The 21,562-nt window shown below is 48.0% G+C and overlaps 1 protein-coding gene across 2 annotated transcripts in view; it reads right to left on the bottom strand.

Moving 5' to 3' along the window:
* Positions 1 to 472: 472 nt before the first annotated feature.
* The window catches only part of LOC111836571 (neurogenic locus notch homolog protein 2-like), a 29,079-nt gene continuing 7,989 nt past the window's right edge, over positions 473 to 21,562 (bottom strand). For both annotated transcript variants that reach the window (XM_023797953.2, XM_023797954.2), the window contains 15 exons: positions 18,431 to 18,558; positions 13,387 to 13,542; positions 12,576 to 12,761; positions 12,409 to 12,480; positions 11,935 to 12,047; positions 10,539 to 10,750; positions 9,638 to 9,940; positions 8,739 to 8,884; positions 8,449 to 8,647; positions 7,653 to 7,740; positions 7,412 to 7,562; positions 5,705 to 6,033; positions 5,284 to 5,431; positions 3,701 to 3,798; positions 473 to 3,055 (listed from right to left, as the gene is read on the bottom strand). In XM_023797953.2, the coding sequence (XP_023653721.1) occupies positions 1,853 to 3,055; positions 3,701 to 3,798; positions 5,284 to 5,431; positions 5,705 to 6,033; positions 7,412 to 7,562; positions 7,653 to 7,740; positions 8,449 to 8,647; positions 8,739 to 8,884; positions 9,638 to 9,940; positions 10,539 to 10,750; positions 11,935 to 12,047; positions 12,409 to 12,480; positions 12,576 to 12,761; positions 13,387 to 13,542; positions 18,431 to 18,558 (3,532 nt within the window). In that variant the 3' untranslated portion in view covers positions 473 to 1,852. The remainder of the gene's footprint in view (positions 3,056 to 3,700; positions 3,799 to 5,283; positions 5,432 to 5,704; positions 6,034 to 7,411; positions 7,563 to 7,652; positions 7,741 to 8,448; positions 8,648 to 8,738; positions 8,885 to 9,637; positions 9,941 to 10,538; positions 10,751 to 11,934; positions 12,048 to 12,408; positions 12,481 to 12,575; positions 12,762 to 13,386; positions 13,543 to 18,430; positions 18,559 to 21,562) is intronic.

Here is a 21,562-nt window from a genome sequence, read left to right as displayed (position 1 = left end):
AAGTTAATTGTACTTTTTTGTCACGCCACAGGACAGTACTGTGGTTCTGTGGGTAGCCATATTGGCTCAAACCTCCAGGGATGAGATTTTTGGTCCTGCCTTTGCTCTGTGTATGCAGTCTGCAGGTCCTGCTTGTGTTATGCTGAAGCTGCCAGACTAATCGGTATCTTTAAGTTGCCCATAGTGCATTTATGTATGCATTCTGCACAATCTGTCCAGGATGTACCCCTGTCATGCTGACTGGGAGAGACTTCATGCTTCCTTTGACCGTGCCAGGGGCAGATTGGTAGCAAAAACAGCCTGGGAATTTTATGTCAAAGCGGCTCCAATTTGATATTTTGCATTTTTTAGTCGACCAGCCCTCATTAGACCAGCCAATCAGGAAATTTAATAAACTTCCACATGGCCAGTCTGTGCCTGGACCCTGTCCAGATAATGAATCTACGTCATGCAAAACACAGGACAGTTTGAAAACAATTAAATGTTTATTCATATTTAGGTGCTCTATATGCAGTCAAAGGTGATTGTTCTTTATTCCTAAGTTTTTTTTTGTTTTTTTTTGGCTGAAATGTATTTTAGACAACATAGTCCATTAGGCAATGAAACAGAGCAATATTAGTATATACAGTTTATATAACTGCGGTTAAAAAAGTGTGTCCTATCTCCAGTGCCACCCACTCAGTTTCATACTCACTTATATCACAATGTCACAGTTTCATTCAGAAATAAATTTAGTACTTGCTGGCCAAATGAAACTTAATGAACCACTTGCTGTATTTTCTGACCCCACTAGACAGAGGTGTCTGTTCAAAAAAAGGCCTCAAAGCATGTTCTAAAGCAGGGGTGGCCAATCTTGTCCGCAAAGGGCCGGTGTGTATGCGGGTTTTCGCTGCAACTCCCTAATTAGATTAATAATTAGAGGACTGATTGGCTGAAGAGTCCTCACACCTGGGTTTGAACATACACACCGGCCCTTTGCGGATAAGATTAGCCACCCCTGTTCTAAAGTAACCCAAGAGCACCATCTAGTGGAGTAAAAAATACAGCAAATGGTTCATGAGGCTTCTTTTGGCCATCACAAGTACTTACAAACTGGGGGGCATATTTACAACTTGCTCAACAATATTATAGGAAATACACCGCCTGATATTTACAGATCCACAAAATACAAAAAAGTACCTATGCAAAGTTAAAATATTAATTACAATGCAAAAATATATTTTGAAATCACATGACAGCAACCTCAGATCCACTAATACTGACATTCAGTTAGATTCTAAAATTAACATTCGCAACTATGTTCCCAAAAAAGACTACCAAGCAAACCGTATCGGGATCCAAACTGCCTTTGTCATATGACTTCTTTATTTTCATAACTTTGAAGGTCCACCCAGTGGAAAGGTCTCTTGTTCTTCTTTGAGGAAACATTTTTCTTAATCATTTCAGCTTACCCTATTAGCTCTTTTTATTTACTCTGCAAGTAAGGGATGATCATTAGGGAAAACCCCATAGCTTTTCATCAAAACTAGGCCTCAACTAATCACGTGCCGGTCAGAAATTACATTGATACTTGGCCATTTTAAAAGCAATGAGCTCATTTAGTGCTTTATTTAGTGGTTATGTAGCTTGTGGAACTGAGCAACACTAAAGCACAGCTTCTGGTGCATGGACACTTCAATACTTGTGTATATTATGACCTGACACGCAAAAAGGAGGGAGGAAGCAGAGGTAGCGGGAAGCAAGGAACGTAACAACAAGGCAAAGTGGTTAATGGGGGGGGGGATTAGGGTTTGTGGGGAATGTGGCTGGAAAGCAGACGGAGGCAGAGGAGGGACGAGAGGAGACGGTTTGTCTAAGGGTGTCCCTGCATGCTGCTGCAGGAATACTCCTGGGGGTGTGGCTGCCGGGCTGGCAGGGCCCCCCCCCGGAGTGCGTTGGCGTGGCGGGGAACGGGGCTGTTGGTGACATCAGACCAGTCAGAAGCCGAGTGAGGAGAGGGCGAGGAAGAGGAGGACCAGGGGTCAGGGGATTCTGGAGAGGGTGTGAGATAAGGGTGCTTGGTGGGATGGGGGGGATGTGGGGCGGGCGTGGACCCCTCCAGGCCGGTTGTGGTGTAGCTCCGCTGAGAGGGAGGAGTGGGGTACTTGTCCACGGGGCTCTCGTGTTGGGGTCGAGGGGCGGGGGCTTCGCCAGGGCCGTCGCTAAAGGGGAGGGGGTGTGGAAGAGGCTGAGGTACTCCCATCATGACAGACTGCGGGAATGTCTGGCCCTGTGCAAAACAGGCACGGGGAGCCCCCGGCTGGGGGCGGGACAAAGCCTCGGCCCGCCCCTGATCCAGCAGACTGCCGGTGCTCCCCCGAGGCAACTGAAAGGCCAAGATCGGCAGCAGCGGCTCACGGGCCAGAGGGACGTCCATGGAGGAGTACTGCTCTGGACAGGGAGTATCCAGCTGACCCCCGAGCAGCCTGCACATGTGTGGCTGGAAGTTGGGCTTGGTCTGCTCTTTCCAAGCCTGCTGCTGCTGCCCCAGCATGTGAGTGACAGGAGGTAGGAGGGGCATGTGCACAGGGGGCGTGGTTACCAACAACGGCGAGGTGGCTGTGACCCTGGTCACAGTGTGTGGGGACTCCAGGCAATTGACGGGAGAGCTACCCCCAGTTGCCCTCTCTGCCACTGCGGGGCAATGAGCTCCTGCTCTTCTTGCCACCGCTAGGGATACTCCTGCCCCCGAACATGGCTTCTTTCTGTGCTTGGTCTTCATCTCCTCCCCCACCGTTCTGCTGTTGCCGACCCGCCTGCCCTTCTTGCCCTGCGCGCCGCCACCACAGACCGTTGGGGCAGGGGCCAAGCCGCGTCCCACCGGCCGCTCGGCACCTGGGGCCAGGTTGTAGTGGTCGAGCAGCTGCACGATGTCGTGGTGCATGCGCTCGCGCGCCACGTCGCGGGGCAGCTGATCCAGGTGGTCCGTGATGTCCCTGCTGCAGCAGTGGTCCAACAGCACACGGGCCGCATCGAAGCTGCCCTCCCGGGCCGCCAGGAACAAGGGCGTCTTCTCCTGATCAGAGAACAAAAGACTTGGGAAACAGATTCTTAATATAACCACGGTTTCCCGCAAACCCTGTCGATTTTGTGAGACGCCAGCTGCTTCTCAAACCCGGGATAGGATTATCTCTTGGAAAGGGTTATCATAAATAAACAATTACCACATCAAAAGTGGATACGTGCTGATTGACTGTGAAATAGGGACGGGGGAATCCCATGACTGCGGTTTTCGCATAGTGCCTCATTATCAAAAGCTTTCTTCCATTCGTCTTTTGAAAAACATTTATGTTCTAGAAGCCTGTCTGGCGTGTTAAAAATATAAGGGACTGTCCGTTACAAGAACCAGGTGTCGAGGTTCATCGAAGGGTTATGGAAAACCAGAACTGACGTCAGAGAGGATTAAATACTATAAAGAAGAACTGAAAACACACTCCTGCATTGACTTGCTGTAGGTAGTCTTATTTTTCTTTGAATGCTAACTACAACACTACTGTTCTTTAGGGACAGGCTTAAGAAGAGTCTCCTGTCCTGTTTCATTTTGGCCGATTCCACAATTTTGATTAAACCGTCAATGAGTCTGGATTCAGCGCAGCTTCTCTCATCACCTTTCAGAGTCTGACTGCTGTAGCATGACCCATAAGCACAGGCCTGGACTGACCTTCAGGTCCTGCAGGTCTCGATTGGCACCATTTTTCACCAGTATGAGGACAGCCTCCACGTTGTTCACTGCTGCTGCCCAGTGGAGAGCTGACTTGCCTGGGAGAAAAAGGGGTGGGGAGGGGGAGGGGGATTGCGAAGCTTAAACTTTGTGACAAATATGTTCAGTCTGAGGGCTTGAGAGGTACCTGAGTTCCAATGTGATGTACATCACAAGCCAAATGTGATCATCAGTGAACCGGTATTACGCAGATGGAGTTTGGTAGCCGGATTTATATTGATAATTTTAGGTCATACCAAAAATGCCATATTTCAAAACTCTTGAAATATTTGGAAAATGGCCAAAATGTTCTTCAATGTCCCTTCACTCACAACTGATGCTCTCTGCGGCAGAATATGAATTTATTGGTTAGCAGTAAAGCCATTTTAAAATGTGTTCTGGTCCTGTCTAAGCATACAGAGCTCAATACAGGATATGTATGACAATCAAAGGCTGTGATTCTGAGATCTCAAATCTTCTGTTATTCATATAATCACATCTGTTATATGATTGGATTAATACTGTGGTACCTTGTCTAATAGTGACGACTACATGAAGCTTCATGAACCATTTGCTGTATTTTTGTCCGCAATAGATGGCAATATTGACATTCATTTGGCCTTCACTACTATCTAATGTATATAATTCTCTTTTGGTAATAGCATTTGCAATTGAATCTGCATGGAAATGATAACCTGGTTCTTCAGAGGTAAGACCGTACTGGAGTAGACCAACTTTCTCACTAACAAGTTATTCACATGATTTAGACAACACCATATAAAAATATGACGATAGCGCCAATTTCAATTGCCACACCTGCTAAGAGTATGCTTAACGATGACTCTGCATTTAACTTCAGTTTCATTAAGTGGAAAATACTTAGGGCCAGTTTTTCAGCCATCAAACTCTAGGCTATGCCAGAGCTCTGCTTTAAGTCATTTTATTCCCAAATCTTATGCAGACGGCTGATTTCTCTACTGCTTAACTACCTGGAGCAAAAGTATCCACGGTGCAGACAGTGTTCGCTGATAAAATATAGCAGCACTACTGGATGAAACACCCCCCAGACGTGTATAACCCTGGTGACTCGCTGTGAAGGTCACATGCAATACGTCCCAACACACTGCTTGTTTTCAGCCCTTTATGACTCTTGCCAAAGGTATACCTTTATGAACTATTGTAGCCCATAATAAGCAGCTGAACAAAACAAACAACAACAACAATAATAATAATAATAATAATAATATTAATACACTGTCAGAAAAATAGGGTACTATTCTGGTATATTCTGGTACAGTACATTAATGTACCCCCAATGGTACAAAAATGTTCCTCAGACATTTTGTACCTTTAAGGGCACATTTATCTACAGGTAGTGTACAATTGGCAGACCCTTGAGGGTACAGCCCCAGTGACAAGTTATTGTACCTTGAAAGGTACAAATTGGTACATTTTTTTCTGAGAGTGTAGTAATAGTATAAGCAGTAGCAGTAATAGCAACACAGTGGCCTGACTGCTCCGTCTGCCGCTGGGGGGGGCCTCACCATGGGCGTCCACGGCGTTGACGTCAGCGTGACAGTGCGCCAGCTGTTCCACCATGCCCTCCACGGCCAGTCGTGCCGCCAGGATGAGGGGCGTGGTGCCATCATCCATGCGTGCGTTCAGGTCCGTAGCCCGGTTCCGAATCAGGATCTGTATGCGATTGGGTTGGGGGGGGGTTTAGTCTGAAATAGGGGAGCAGGGGAGCACATCCAGGCCAGAGTGTGTGGTGCATGTTTTCATAACAAGTTAATCAAAATTTGGTTGAAATCAAGAATTTCCAAAATTCAGGAAGTGATAAAGCAGGAAGTATGAAGGGCTGGTCACTGTGGATGACAGTGAACCGAAGGCGTACGAAAAATGTGGAGCTGACGCGGGATGGGGGGGGGTGCCATGTCAGGGGTCCTTCAGAACGGAGACGGGCACCTGGAAGACGCCCTGCGCGTCGGCAGCCACGGCGGCGTGGAGTGGCGTGCGGCCCATGCGGTCCTGAGCGTTGGCATCCGCGCCGGCGTCCAGCAGCCGCTTGGTGGCGTCGGCGCGGGCGTAGCGGGCGGCCAGGTGCAGCGCCGTCTCGCCCAGGCCGTCCGTCTGCGCCTGCAGTGTGGCGCCCAGGGCCACCAAGTCCGTGATGATGTTGGGCCTCGCCTCCTGCTCCTCCTCCTCCTCCTCCCCCTCGGCCTCCTCCGGCAGGTTCTCACTGTCCACCATCCCCCCATGACACACCGAGGCCAGCATCAGCGGCGTGAGACCATCTGTGGGAAACGTGGGCCAACGGGAAGATTGCAAATCAGTCGGTTTCTCAAAGCCTGCCTTCTATCATCATGGGTCAGTAACAAAGGGCCCTGACTTTGCTTAGCAACAATTAGCCAATGGCTAAATCCAGCATGTTACCAGTAATGCCACTTAGCAAGTGGCTAAAACCAGTATGTAGGAAATACACTGTAAATATACATATAACACAGAACCCCCTCAGATCCAGCAAGTACTCTTTGTCCTCTGTAAAGGACATAATGTTTTTGCTCATATCTCCCATACTATGCTACTCTAATAAGCCCTGTTGTTCCTTATAGAGGATGGACAGGGCTTTACGATGGCATTGCGTGTGTAGGGGTGTACTTTTCATCATCTCAACAAAATGGAAAACGTGGAAAAACTTTTGGGGGGGAAAAAATGGAGAAACGTCACCAGTGCCTATAGCCAGATGAGGTGCATAGTTCAGGTCCAGAAAGTAAAAAGCCAGTTAAGTATAGAGTCACAGTCACAAAGTGCTCAATTGGTTGGTTGAGACAAAATCTTGGTCTGGGTTTTTTTTTGGACCTGAACTGTCCATCTCTCATAGCCAGGATTTACACAAAGCATGTACACTCCATGAAATGGATAACATTTATACAGCATATAACCAGCATATCAACATCATATAAAACCCAGCCTAAGGCACACAAATAGTGCCTGCTGCCTGGAGCGATTTACACAGTATCAGTCAAAAGTTTGGACACGCCAATCCACCTACAAAATAGAGTAATAGTGTCGCATCACATGACTTGGCCAGCTGACCTAAACACAGTAGAAATGGTTTTGGGGGAATTTGACCGGAGAGTGAAGGAAAAGCAGCCAATGAGAGCTCAGCATATGAGGGACCTCCTTCAGGACAGCTGGCAGAGCATCCCAGGAGGCCACCTCATGGAACTGGAGTAGAGGAGACTGTAGGGTCAGCCGGTCCATGGAGAAATTGGGGTTAATGGTCTTGTTCAAAGGCCCAATGGTGGGATCAAACTGCCAACCCAGGGATTTGAACCGGCAACCTCCTGCATCCCAACCCACGGAGCCCCTGCCCCAACAAATTATTTTTTTGTTTAATACTATTTTGTTGTTTTGTTCTGTGTGTAATTCCATACATGTTATGTTATAGTTTTGATGTTTTTATAATTATTCTAAAACGCAGAGAACAGTAGAAATGAACCTTTCTACGGGTAGGTGTATCCAAACGTTTGACTGGCACTACAGTGTTATATATAGATTTTTGATCTTAAGAACGGTCACTATGCCAGGTGACAGGTTAGGCTGCGCTGCATTTGCATACTCAATGTTAATGGAAATCAACAGCAACACAAGCCAATGGATTTGTGGTACCAGGGCCTCGGATATTCACGTCCAGGCTGTCCATCTCAGCCTGGGGGGGCGTGAGTGTGAGGTCAGCCGCCCTGTGGTGCTGGGGGGCCCATTCTCGGAGGTCAGGCCCCGGCGCGCCCTCCTCAGCCAGCAGCAGGGAGACGTCCTCTACCTGGGGTCAAAGGCACAGGATGTTGAGTGAAGCGTATCGAGGCAGAGCAGAGGGGCCTCTCATTTCAGCTCTCGCCTCTCATCTTCTCACCTTTATCTTTTTGACTTGTGTTTCCTCGTGGACCCACCGCTGGTTCAGGTCTGTGCTCATCGGGCTGGATCCTCCAGGCTTTATGTCTCTGGATGAAGAGAACCAGGAGGAACAATCAGATCAGAAGAAGGAATACAGCCCCAGGATCAGCAACGAAGGAACGCAAAGTCCCGCCCCTCCCCATCCTTCCACGCCCATCCTACGTTGGATAATGGGTCACAGACGGCAAGGTGTGTCCTGCGGAGGAAACCAACGCTCCACTCCTCCAGAACAGCACGACTTGGACTTTGCCAAGCCTCTCCGGTCTCGGAATACATCAGTTTATGGGAAGATGCGTGTATATGACTTTCAGTTTTGCAACAAAGAGCACGAGCACAGCTGAACTAGCCTACGGGGCCGAGTCTCAGCAACAGCCTTACTGTACCTGCATTGTGCTCAAGGGGTTTTCCAGGGAACGGACCGTTTTGTTCCGGAACCGTTTTAAGGTACATACACCGAGGTGATGAGGACATCGCCAAATGTGTGGACTAGGTGTTCAGCCTCAGGTGTCAACTGCTCATGTGTTTAGTAGAGGGTTTATGTCAGGTCTGAAGGTCACACCATCCTAGTACCAAAAATTGGCGGTTGGTTGGACCCGTAGCAGAACGGAGGATCACGTTTTTGTGACAGATTTGTTCTTAATTAAACCCTCCTGTTATTGGATAAAACGACAGTGTATCTCTGCTAAGATAAGCATTGACTGTGGGGAGGTGCTTCTTTCCCCATACTGTGTCAGGTGTGTTGTGCTGGTACTCACTCCAGGTCCATGTTGTCCTGACCCACAGGCTCACGACGCCGTTGGTTGTTGATCAGGAACCCCTCAGGAAGCCACAGAGTGGTGTGTTTACGCTTCTGCTTGGCAACAAGCACCACCAGGATGAACAGGACTGGCCCCACTACCAAGGCAATCAGGTAGAGCATATTGGTGTGTTCCAGTGCCTTGATCTCCGGCTCGCCTGCAGGAAAAGACGGAGGAATCGGCACGTTAGCAAGACGTCACGACACGCGGCAGAGGAAGCGGGGAGCGGCGTGCGGCGTGAGACGCACTCCTGAAGGACAGCAGCGGTAAGTCCAGTGGCGGTTCCCAGTGTACCGCGGTGAGGAACGCGGCAGCCTGCTCGGCGGTGGAAAAACATCTGCTGTCGGCCTTGGTGGCACATTGGCGGTTATCGATCTCCAGGAACACCTTGGAACTGTGTGATGGGGGAGAAGAGGGGCCAGTCAATGGCATGGCAGTCAAGAGCCACTAGGGGGCACAGTCATTAAGGATACTATAAGCTATGTTTTTTTATGTTAATGAAATTATTGCCCAACTGAATACATAACTATATCCATTAATCTTGCAATGGTATCCAGTACAGGGAGTATAACAATAGGGACTTTAACACTGCCTGAACTTTGTTCTGGAACTAGAGCCTTTTTCCGGAACCAGGGTCTTTTGTTGCGTTCACACCGCAGGGCCCAAATGTAGTTCCTTAGAACCAGTTCCGAAACCCTTTTTTAGTCCCTATTCCAGACTAGGTACTTCTTGTTTGAACTGGGGAGCCGCTTGCAGCCAGAGCTTGGTGATTGACCACAAGTTACATGGAAGTACAGAAAAAGAGATGCAGCGGAGCAAAAACTGAGCTATTTTTGTAGCCCAATTACATTTAATGTATCAATTAACACATTTTTTTGCTTGCAAAAATGACATTTTTGGCAGTGTAGCCAAATTAAAATATGTTTATATTAATACGATAGAACAATATTATAACCTGTGTAGTGGGGGGGCAAACATGTTTTCCTGTGTACAGGGGGGGTCAAAAAAAAGGTTGAGAACCACTGATCTGGTGTCTTATGTGTTAAACCATTTTCATGGACTCATTTCATCTCATTGTACGCCCGCATATTTCAAAACGGCACTGAAGTTTGACGTGACGCGATAAGGGTCACGTGACAGACGTTACCCATTAGCCCCCTTCCCCTGAGCTCTAGGGCCGTAGATCGGCAGCACCCGTAGTCCGACGCCGTCATCGTCATGCTGCACGCGCAGGTTGGTGTGCAGGATCAGGCCCAGCTGTCGCAGGAGGCCCCGCAAACGCTTCCGCAGCTCCTCTGGCGGCACCTGCAGCTCCAGCACCAGGGTTCCGCCAGCCAGCCGCGGCCCGCTGCCACCAGTGCAGTCCAGGCCGTCCCAACCACAGTCCGCTGTGTTGCAGCCATTATCGCAGAAGCCGTCGCCATAGTGATCAGTGCAGTAGATGTTGTAACTATAGCGGGTGGGGGATGATGGTGTCAATTATTTATAAGCCGCTAAGCAAAGACCCTGTACTGTATATAATTAGGAGACAACTAATATCTCTTCATATCTTTGAAATGAATAAAAAAAAGCATGTGGTTTGGTGGCCCACACCTTCTGCGTAAGAATCTCTGCGTTTTTGTAATTATTACGACGTGGGGATCAGGTTTCCCCACAATGTGATAAAAACAATCAGTTATTTTATTATTTTATGCATGTATTATAATCAATTGTTTTCTTGATTTGTTTCGGAGAATATGGATTTTAATTCCTTTCCATTTCTGTAAATGTCTGTACATTACTTTGTAAACCAGTTAAAACAATGCTATATAAATGAAGATGGTCAGATTTGTGTAAGTCATCAGCATATAGAGTATGATCCCACATAAGAACAGGGTCACTGAATATCAGCATCTGCAGAAACTGAAGTTCACCGAGTGTCTGGCAAGTTTCTTTGCTGAATTCATCAAAACATACTGATGCTAAGCTACTGTTCAGTTGTTAAATGATGCTAATGCTAAGCTAATCGGCTAAGCTAACAGGCAGTGGGGCCACGGGCGTCGGCGCACCTGCAGGAGCTCTTAGGCTTGCAATCGAAGTTGTCGAACAGGCATGCGGCAGTGTTGCATTCGTTGTCGCATTTTTTATTGTTAAACCGCTCCCAGCAACGCAACTCGGCGGGGCAGCCATGCCAAGCCTTCCGTTCTGGCACGTGGCCATTCTCATCGCTGCCCGGAGACATCGTACCATCCACCTGGCCGCAGTCGGGAGCCAAGTAACCCTGTGGAGGGATGCAACTGTCAGTACAGGCAGACGCACCTGGGGCTTTCACCACAATACGAGCTGGAACAACCTTAACACAGGCAAGCAGACCTGATCCAGCATCTTACACAGATTCCCCCTGACTTAGGAGCTATGCGACTTATCACCACTTGTCATATTATGAGGGACGAAGGACTCCAGGGCAGGTCTCAGGAGAACAAAAGGGGCTTTACTGAACTGAACAAGACAGGAACAGGGAAACAAGCGGGACTGTGAGGGGTCAAAACAGGAAAAGTAGCACTAGGAAAGGCACAGGCAACGGGGGGGCTGACATTAATGACCAGGCTGCGGCTGACGAGGCAAACAGGGACTAACGAGAGGTAATAAGTAACAGGTGTGGCTCATTAGGGCCACGTTTGGGGGGAGACGGGTCACGTGCAGGATATGACATAACACACATATAAACATCACTTTTTTAAAACTGAGTAAATGTATGTAAAAATTAATTTCGGCAGACGTACAGCTGGCAGTGCCGCCCTGCCTAGTGCCTGCTGCGCACCGTACAAGAGCTGCCACGGGAAAGTACAGTATATGGTATGAATGATAATAAAAATGATAAAAGAGAACATTCAGAATCTTGTGTCTATAAAGTCTATCAAGTGTCTGAAATGCGTGATGACTTCTGCTAGTGGTTTGCACATCACTGGGCAAAAATATGGGGGGGGGGGTTTTAAGGGGAAAGGTATGTATTCAGAAACCCCTCCCCATCCAATATCAATAATAATAATACAGTAATAATAAAAGCAGCCACATACAGTACTGTACTGTACCTCGAGCCGACGGACTGATGAAGCCTTGCAATGTTTCCACATGCGTTACAAAGTAGTGAGTGTATTCATTATTATGAACCACTGTATTTAACCCGAATTCTTAATAAAATTGGCTTTCTGGTAGTCCGTTCGTAAGCACAAGTTGTCCATATGTCAGACATTCTTAACTTGGGGACTGTCTGTACATATAACGTAAGCACAACGTTTTTGAAGCTCGGAAACGTATTATTTCACGATAGGAGTTGGTACACTGTACTATACCTACCAATGCCAACATACATCCATTTCAATTAAGCAAAACTGAATTGAACCCAATTAGCAGTATGTGCCACGCTACAATAATTGGGTTGGGGGTCGGGCGGGGGCTGCTTACGCGTTTGCATGTGCAGGTGAAGCCGTGCATTGCGCTGGAGTTCCTGGAGCAGATGCCCCCATTGTGGCAGGGGTTCGATGAACAGGGATCATCCATGAACTCGCAGGACCCCCCTGGCATGCGATGGAGGGGGATACAGTCTTAAGCTTTATAAGGCTTTTTCCATCAGTTTGCCATTTGTGTCCTTATCTATGCTTTGAACAATCAGCTAAGTTGCTTAATCAGCTAAGTTGCTTCATCAGCTAAGTTGCTTAATCAGCAACCCTAACGACAATGGCAGTGATACACTCGATGGGAGGCAGTCCAGTACATCACACACACACACACACACACACACACACACTAGTACAGCAATAAACAACATAGTTTCACATTCCAGTACATTATTATGAGCTGATTCTGCAGCACAAATTCATTGCCAGGTCAAATGAATGTGTCATGTGACTGTAAGAACAGAAGCACCCATTGGCTGACCTGGGGGGCAGTTGCTGCCGTTGACCTGGTCCTGGCTTCCGTCATCCTGCTGGCAGAGCTCGCCCGTGAACCCTGACAAAGGGGAAATGAGGGAGTCGAGCATGTAAATCCACCCAAGTCGGCAGCGGGCAGCAATGTAGCGAGGGTGTGGCGGAGGGGCAGCGCACCTGGCATGCAGAGGCATTGGAAACTGCCGCTCAGGCCCAGGCAGGTGGCACCATTAAGGCAAGGCGAAGAGGCACAGTGATCCAGGCCCTTATTGCAGCGTGGGCCCCCGTAGCCCTTTTGGCATTCGCAGATGTAGGAGCCAACTGTGTTTCGACAGCTGCCATTGCGTTCACAGGGGTTCTCGCCTGGACACGCGCAGACAGAGCCATCCATCAGCGAAGACGGAAAAAGGTATACAAGTGCGGAAGAGGACGTGGAGAGCAGAGAAGGGCATTTTAAAACATATAAAAACAGAGGAAGGCACAGGGGATTGTAAGTCAGTGGAGACATATAAGAAAGGTCTAGAAACTCAGATGGGCTTACAGCAAGGTTCCCCAAATTCTGTCCAACACAGTTTCAGATTTCCCTTTTTAAGCATACCTACTAAATCTGGTAATTGTCTGATTTATGATGTATTGAGCAGGGAAATCTGCAAGCTGTGTTGGATTCTGGGCTTGCAGCACCGGTACTGGGGAACCCTGGTCCAGAGCAATGTTTCCCAATCCGGTCCTGGGGGTCCCACAGACAGTCCACGTTTTTGCTCCCTCCCATGTCCTGGTAGGGAGCAAAAATGTGGATCATTTGTGGGACCCCAAAGGCTGGGATGGGAAATACTGGTCTAGAGGCTTGGAGATGGGTGGATGAGTCTGGAGAGCCTTGGTGATGTAAATGGTTGGATTATAGAAGGACAGTGTTGGAGACTGAGAGAGGTGGACGTGGGTGGACTACGGTAGAGACGAGTCACGGGACTCCACAGAGCTCAGTCCTCACCGAGGTCGCACTCGTCGATGTCCTCACTGCACTTGTCACCCTTATAGCCAGTGTGGCGGCAGTTGCAGGAGAACTTGCCAGTGTGGTCAGTGCTACACGTCCCGCCATTCTGGCAGGGCTGGGTCACACACTCGTCGATTTGGTTGCACAACAGACCTGAGTGCATAGCAACACAATGGATCTTTAACATCTTACATTACAGAAAACAAAACAACCAAAATGACTGCATGGATTTATGCAGCAAACAAAAATGTCCTGAATAAACAAAAATTATATTTCAGATTTTTCAAAATGGATCCCTTTTGCCTTAATGACAGCGATGCACGACATCCTTGGAACATGGGTACTCTCCAGCACAGCTGTTAATGGGCACGACATCCTTCTCCAGCTGACGTTCTGTGGCTGTAGGGGTGTCATTGATTGGTGCTCGTGAAAGTGTGTCAGCCGTGATAAGAGACTTCCCCGGGACGTGCAAGATCTCATAGCTGAATCGGAGTAGTCTCAGGCGGAACCGTAGTATCCGTGGTGGAAGTTCATCAAGGCCTCGGGAGCCAAGTAGTGGCAGTAATGGTTTGTGGTCGGTTATGAGTGTGAACCGTAACCCAAGGAGGTAAGAGTAGAGTCGCTCGCACGCCCATGTGGCGGCCAAAGCCTCCTTTTCTATTTGAGCATACCGTTTTTCAGTGTTGGTTAAGCTCCTGGAGATGTATATTATGGGTCTCCATTTCTCATCTGCTTGTTTCTGTGTGAGAACAGCTCCAATGCCACAAGAGGATGCATCGGCTGCAACTCTTGTCTCCGCTGTAGGTGAGTACTGTGCCAAGACTTGTGGAGAGCTTAATGCTAGCTTCAAATGCTGAAATGCCTTGACCTGACTTGTTCCCCAACACCACTCATTCCTGTCCCCTAGAAGGTCTTTTAGTGGTGTGGTGATTGTTGCAAGTTGGGGAATAAATTTCATCAAATAGTTAGCCATCCCCAGTAGCCTGCGCACATCGGCTACATTTTGGGGCTCGGGCATGTCCATTATTGCCTTCACTTTTCCGGGGTCCGGCTCTATCCCCGTAGCCGTGACTTTGTGGCCGACGAAAATCATACTGTCCCGGCCAAACTCACACTTCTCGTTGAGTGTCAGTCCCTCCTCTTTCAATTTTTGTAGTACCTGACGTAAGCGTGCGTTGTGCTCTTCTTTGTTTCTTCCAAAAACTAGAATGTCATCAGCGTGGCAGAGCACACCATCCTGTGACTCCAACATCTGGGACATCCGGCGCTGGAAATGTTCGGGAGCTGACGAGATTCCGAAAGGGAGCCTGTTAAAGCAGTACCTGCCATAGGGAGTTCTGACAGTTGTGAGCAGGGCTGACTCCCTAGCCAGAGGTATTTGCCAGAACCCCGATCGTGCATCAAGCTTTGAAAATACCTTTGCTCCCGACAGTTGCGCCAGAGTCTGATCGACGGATGGTAGGATGTGCCGCTCTCGTTTCACCCCTTTATTGAGGTGAGTGAGGTCAACACAGATCCTTATCTTCCCGTTCGTCTTCGGGACGACGACCATTCCTGCACACCAGTCCGTAGGCTGTGTGACTTTTGAGACGACTCCCATCGCTTCCATGCGGTCAAGCTCCTCACGGACCGCACCTCGTAGGGGGAGTGGAACTCGCCGTGGCGTAGAGAGGGCATATGGAGTGGCGTTCCTCTCCAGCTCAATAGTGTAGTTCTCCCTGAGACATCCCAATCCATGGAACACCGTCGGGTATGAAGCCTTAAAGTCCTCTTGAGCATCCCTCACTTCCTCAAGTCTGTGTATCAGGTGCAAAGCTTCAATTGCAGGTAAGCCAAGTAAGGGTTTTGAAAGTCCTGTTACCACAAACACCTCCTGTGTTGCACCGTGACCTTTTGCTGACAGTGTGCCCTGAAAGCAGCCTTGGACCTCCAGGACGTTGTTTCCAGGGCCATATAAGACTTTTCTGGGTCTTGTAAGAGGTCCGTCACGCCCGGGTTTGAACACCTCAGTGGGAATGGCAGTCACAGCCGCGCCAGTGTCCAGTTTGAACGTGACACGTTCTCCATTAAAAGACAGTGTTTCTGTCCACTCTGTCAACGAGCATGTACTGACTGTCACTGACCCCAAGAACTCATGCTCCTCCTCACTGTCTTCCTGCCACCTCTGCTGAGTGACAGTGTGGACTGCTGTCGAGGACCGGTAAACTGCAGCGTAGTGGCCTTCTTTTCCACATTTCCTGCAGATTACGTCCCTCGCTGGACAGTCCTTCCATTGGTGGCGCTGTGTTCGGCCACACCACCTGCACTCTCTCTCTGCACTGGGGCTGTCCCGCTTGTACTGAGGTGGCTTCTCTGTCCTGGGAAATGTTTCCTTGGCTCCTTGAGGTTTCAACCCCTTTCCTTTGTACCTGATACTGTCTATGTTGTGTTCTGTGTTTTTGCCATGCAGCACTGACTGCTGTTTCTTCACAGTCTCACTTTGACGTGCGCATGTGATCGCTTTGGCCAGGTCTAAATTTGGATCTAGTTGTAAGCGCTCAGATAACTTTCCGTCCAAGATCCCTACAACTATCCTGTCTCTTATTAGTTCGTCGCGGAGTGCACCAAACTGGCAGTGCTCAGCCAGGGTGTGTACTGAGGTTATGAAGGATTCAACACTTTCTCCCTCCTCCTGATGTCTCATGTTGAATTTTGCTCTTTCGTAAATTATGTTGTGCTTTCCTACACAATGGGCTTCAAAAGCCGCCTTCACCTTGTCATATTTCTTTTTATCATCATCAGACAATGGCAAAACACTCAAAATATCATCAGCTGTATCTCCTAACGTATACAACAGAGAGTTCACTTGGTACTCATCAGGTCTGTCGATGAGGCCTGATGCCATACGAAAACGTTCAAATCTTCTTATCCATTTAGGCCAATTAACCGAGTTTGAAAAATCAAAACTATCCGGTGGAGATATTTGTACTGCTGTAGTAGCCATTGTATGTGTTTCCATTTGTGCCGGTAGGCTTACACTTTCTCTTTGCGGGTTATCCTCAGGCGAGAGCGAATCCAAACTTTCACCGTCCGTGTCTATTGCACGTCCGGTAGGCATGCTCTGGACTGGAGCTAAATCGCATCATACTTCTACAACCGTTTACGGAACGTTTGTTCGTTATACTGGTACTTCCGTAAATGGACCGTGTGATGTCACTCTCTTACTCACGCTCCGTGCAGCTCCGAGGAAAGAAAAGGGGGTAAAAAAAAAAATCCTCTCCGTTTCTCCTTTCCAACCGATGTCCACAGGTTGCTAGCCCGCCTGGCTGTAGCCAGTTATGAACACGCGAACCTGAATGACGTTAACGTCAGTGAAGGTAAGTCCTGTCGCTCAATTATCCTCCTCCGTTCCGTCGCGAGGCTCCGGAGTTAAAATCTTATTATGTTAAGATTACACAAACCCTTCTTAACTTCTGACACCATGTGTTAATGCTACGAATGAAGTCAGGCAGAGACCGGCATATCCAGTGTGTCGTTTTATTATAAGTACTTCCTGTCCTACCCTTAAACATGTCCCCAGTACAGCCACCAGCCCAGAGGGGACGTCCCTAGACAGTGCCCAGCCAGAGGACCTGGAGTGGGACCTTCTAGGCCGAGCCCTCAGTCCTGCTCCTGGGCCCCCCACCTCAGCCCTACATCCTTACCACCCCAGTCCTGAGTCCCGGAGTGGTCACACTTTCCGGGCCACCCGGTCAGACCCTGGTCTGCACGGCGCTGTCCGCCTACTGCCTTAAGGAGGGGAACCGCTCCGCTCTCCATCTGCTGCCCTGTAATCCCGACAGCACCCTCGTGTCCCTGTCCTGCACATCCCTTGGTGCCCCCTTGTCCCCCTTCAGTCCCAGCCTAGGGCTGCGTCCCCTGTGGCCATTTCCTGTTTCTCTGTCACATCCCAGTTGTCCCTCCACATGTCCACCTGTTTTGTAGCATCTCCAGTCTGCTGTCCTTGTGCTCCTTGGCTTTGCCTCTCTCTGTCTCTCTGCTCCATATCCCTAGTCATGCTGTCTGCTCCCATGTCCCAGGTTCTGCCTGTCTAATGTCTTCCCTGGTCTGGTCCTGAGTGTCCGCCTTGCTGTTTGGTCCCTCAGGTCTCCTCTGTTGGTACTTCATGCCCGGCATACTTCGGGGGGGGGGGGGGGGGGGGGTAATGTCACGCCATACCCATCCAACCCTCTTGTTTCCTCCCTAGCTTAGCCACAATGAGCCACATGTATCGTTTGTCTTGCCTCTCAGTTCTGCCCTCTTGTTAATCATCCCCAGTTGCTTCTTGTTTGCTCCCTCGTTAGTCTTGTATTTAAGTGCTTCCCATTCCTGTCATTATGTCATTCCTCTTGTCTGCCTGAGTCCTTCCCCTGCATTAGTCTCCTAATTTTGGACCCCTTGCAGTCTGATTTGTTTTTGCTGCTCCTGTTTTGATTAAAATAAACCCCTTTTTCATTCTCCTAATGCCTCCCCTTGACTCCTTCAGTTCCTGGTTGTGACAAGCTGAATTAAGCATCGGTTTTTCTGGCCTGGAATGTGCTAGATATGTTAACCACCAGGAATCATCTCAAACGAATGAATCAGACAAGTTTTGAACTGTTAAATGGGCTGACAAATAACTGAGACGTAAGGTTAGTACATGGTTAGTATGTTGAATTTGATATATATTAAGGAAAATATAAATCTCTACAGCACAGAAGTGAATATAACATGAAAGAACATGCAACATAATGAAGAAAATGTGAAATTAGTTAATTGGAGTGATGCAATACATTAAACATTACAGATGTTTGTGGATTAATGTGTGTGTGAAGGGGGTCTCATAAGACCTGCCCCCTCTCTCTAATTTGGCAAGCAGACTGATTATTGACAGGAATGAGAGCCCAGCACTTTACCGCCCAGTAAGGCTCACGTTGGCATTCTGGGTAGCTTTGGCCAGACTGTGGTGCACATTGGTCCCCATGTACAGGGGCATGCAGGCATGCAGGTGTTTGCTTGCCCTGAGGCACTTGGCGGGTCTGACCTAAGTAGCCCGAGGGGCAAGAGCAGGACGGTGTGCCTCGAATCTTGGTGGAATTGCAGGTGCCCCCATTGCGGCAGGGACAGGGGTCGCTGTCTTTACAGGATTCACCCCGGAAGCCAGGCTCACACCTGCACAGAACACAGCAAATGTTACCTTCTGATCAAGCAGTGTGCAAAGACCACCGAACACACTAACATCAACACTCACAGTGTAATACTGAATTTCCATTCATCCACCCATCCACCAGAGGTATGTGGCTCTGCATATTAAGAATCTGTGCCCTGATGGTCATCAGTTCAAATCCCACGAATAATCACTCCGGGCCATGATCAAGGTCCTTAACTTGTCCAGGGGATACTGACCTTACGCTTCACTCTACTACTCTACTATTTGTGCATCTCATACAAGAGCAAGATGGAATATGCAAAAATCAAAGAATTCCTAAACATTGTACATTCACCCCTTTTCTGTACCCATTAATCATGGTAGCCTGGACCCTACCTCAGAAGTTACAGCTGCAAGGAATAACCCAGGACGGGGTGCCAACCCGTCGCAGGACACACACACACACAACATTCACACCTACAGGCAATTTATGAACCCCAATTCACCTTCGCATGTTTTTTAACTTCGGGACTACAATACCTGAAGCAATTCCCCAGACAACAGGGAGAACATACAAAGCCCGCACACTCCAGTCCCAGGAACCCAAACTCCAGTCCGACTCCAGTTAACAGTGCTAACCACCATGCTACCTCTACACCGTACAATGGCCGATAAGAGAATCTTAACCGGTGCACAGCGCCGCCCCTCCTTACACGCAGAGCACGCGCTGTGCCTAGAGCCCCATGATCCCCATTTTCCCCAAGGGGACGCATTCTCCGCAAATACGCAAAGGATGCGCATGGCTGCCCTGAGGCGCGCGTACAGCACCAAGTCAGCCCAAGGAGGAAGAGAGAAAAAAAGAGACGAGTAATCTGACACCGCACGCGTTGCCGCAATGATTGACAGCACGCAACATCTGACCAATCAGCGGTCAAATGCGCCGACAGGCAGTTGGATCCATGCAGGTGATTTCGTGATACACACAATTCCAGAAAGCTTCTGCCCGTTACTTACTCTGCTTAACCAAAAGATTCATTCAATGAATTACTCTGATTATATAATCTGAGTCTGATGAAAAATAAGATTTTTTTGATAAACATATGTTTATATGTCCACCGTGCTGACTAACAAAAAAATTCCCCCAAAGGAATTAATGTCTTGATTTAATGCATCCATCTTTCAACTGCTTATCCAGATACTTATTCACGGGAATATCTATATTCTCATTAAAGTAATATTTGAAAGTGAATTTTTTAAATAATGTTCGATTAAGAATGAAAATTGTATTACTGAATTAAGTTTCATAGACTATGCAAAAGAGAAAATTAGGCTAGGCGTAAATCTCTGCTCTCATTGTCATATCCAAGTCAAGTGTAAATGCTATTTAAAGGTTTCGTGCACCTTTTAAAGAAATCATATAAAACCACAGCTGAAGTTCATTTGAATATAGACTTTCCCCCATTAACCTGCCCACAATTACTGGAACGTCTGACACTGATGCCGCCCAGCAAAGGAAAAGATCTGCAATAAACCAACTACACTGGTGTTGTATTTTAGAAAAGGTTGAATGTGTTAATATCGGTGGGGTTTTTTTTTTGCAATAAAAATGCACACAGTTGCCAGCAGTTGCATTTCCTTCTCTTTCCTTGCGCAACGCCGCCTTCCCTCGCAAAGGAGTTGTGGACTGTGGGGCAGCTATGTGAAAAGAGTTATTAAAAACTTAACGATGGTAGGAAAATTACAAATTTCCATCAGATTCTCCAAAAAAAAAAAAAAAAAAACGACGAAAAACTTTTGTTCCCCCAACCGTGTTTAGTTTTACGCGTTTACTTCAAGCACGACATACTTCCCTATTTTAAGGTGTTATATTCGCTATACGTTATACAAAGCGGATTTTAAAATATGGGAAACGAAATCATGTGTTTCAAACGCAAGGCTGTAGTTTTGAGACAGCAAAGGTCGGCTGGCACACTGACACATATGCTGGAGAAATCCCGACCCGAACGCCCCCTAAAGCTCCGCAAAAAAAGACAAATAAGAGCGATCAGCTGGAGGCGGAACGTCAGGCGTGTCATCGAGTGACTGTCACCGCATCCTGTGGTTTTTAAAAACAAGTGACTATATGTATATATAAACAAATATATAATGCCCGCTGACATTTTACAGCTCCGTTACAAAGACGAGTCCAGCGCTAGCCGGACATTTCTGTGTCAGTGGGCTGGGCTGCAGTTCTTGATAAATCGCCATCGCTGCAGCGCCTGATAAAAACAGGATGCTGTGCTGCTGAGAGAGAACAACCCGAAGCTTGATATTTGCGCAGTGTCTGCTGTTTCTTCCCTTTTTTTCTCCCCTGCGACGCTAGCTTTCTAAGCTTTACCTACTAAATACCGAAACGAAAATGTCCGAATAACACAGAGATAAACTTAGAAACGAACCATTAAGCTCATCAACAAGTTGAAGACAAAATCAGATAAAAACGAACGCGATTCAGTGACATTTGACTATATAGAACTGAGAATGAGAGGAAAGGGGGAGCAGCCTTTTGCTTTGACAACTGTTTTTCTAAGCAGCGAAACTGAGAATAAAGGTGAGCAGACATTCTGATAAATAGGAAGAAGGGGTGATAGTGGGGGAGGTACAGAAACCAAAGAGGAAGAGCGGCAAACCTGGCCAGATAACAGAGGAAGGGGGCAAGATGATGATTGGTGATTGGTGTCAGGTGGCAGGGAGAAGCTCGTGCCTTGTGTCTTCCTGTCATCTCATTTCGGTTCTTTCTTTAGACACAGGAAATCAGCACTGACACACTGACACTTTTGCACACACATGAGCACTCAAAAACGCACGCGCGCGCACACAGGAAGGACACCTCGCGTGCAGATAATTAGCATCAAACTGCATCAGCGTGCACTGTTGTGCACTTGCATTCGTGTGTGTGTGTGTGTGTGTGCGTGCGTGCGTGCGTATGCATCTGTTTTGTGAGGCCGAGAAGCTGTAACGCTGGATGTGGCACGGTGGTACCAGGTCAAA

This window comes from Paramormyrops kingsleyae, chromosome 21, assembly GCF_048594095.1.
Source record: "Paramormyrops kingsleyae isolate MSU_618 chromosome 21, PKINGS_0.4, whole genome shotgun sequence".
In the NCBI taxonomy this organism is placed as follows: domain Eukaryota; kingdom Metazoa; phylum Chordata; class Actinopteri; order Osteoglossiformes; family Mormyridae; genus Paramormyrops; species Paramormyrops kingsleyae.
This window is presented reverse-complemented; position numbering and strand designations above follow the sequence as displayed.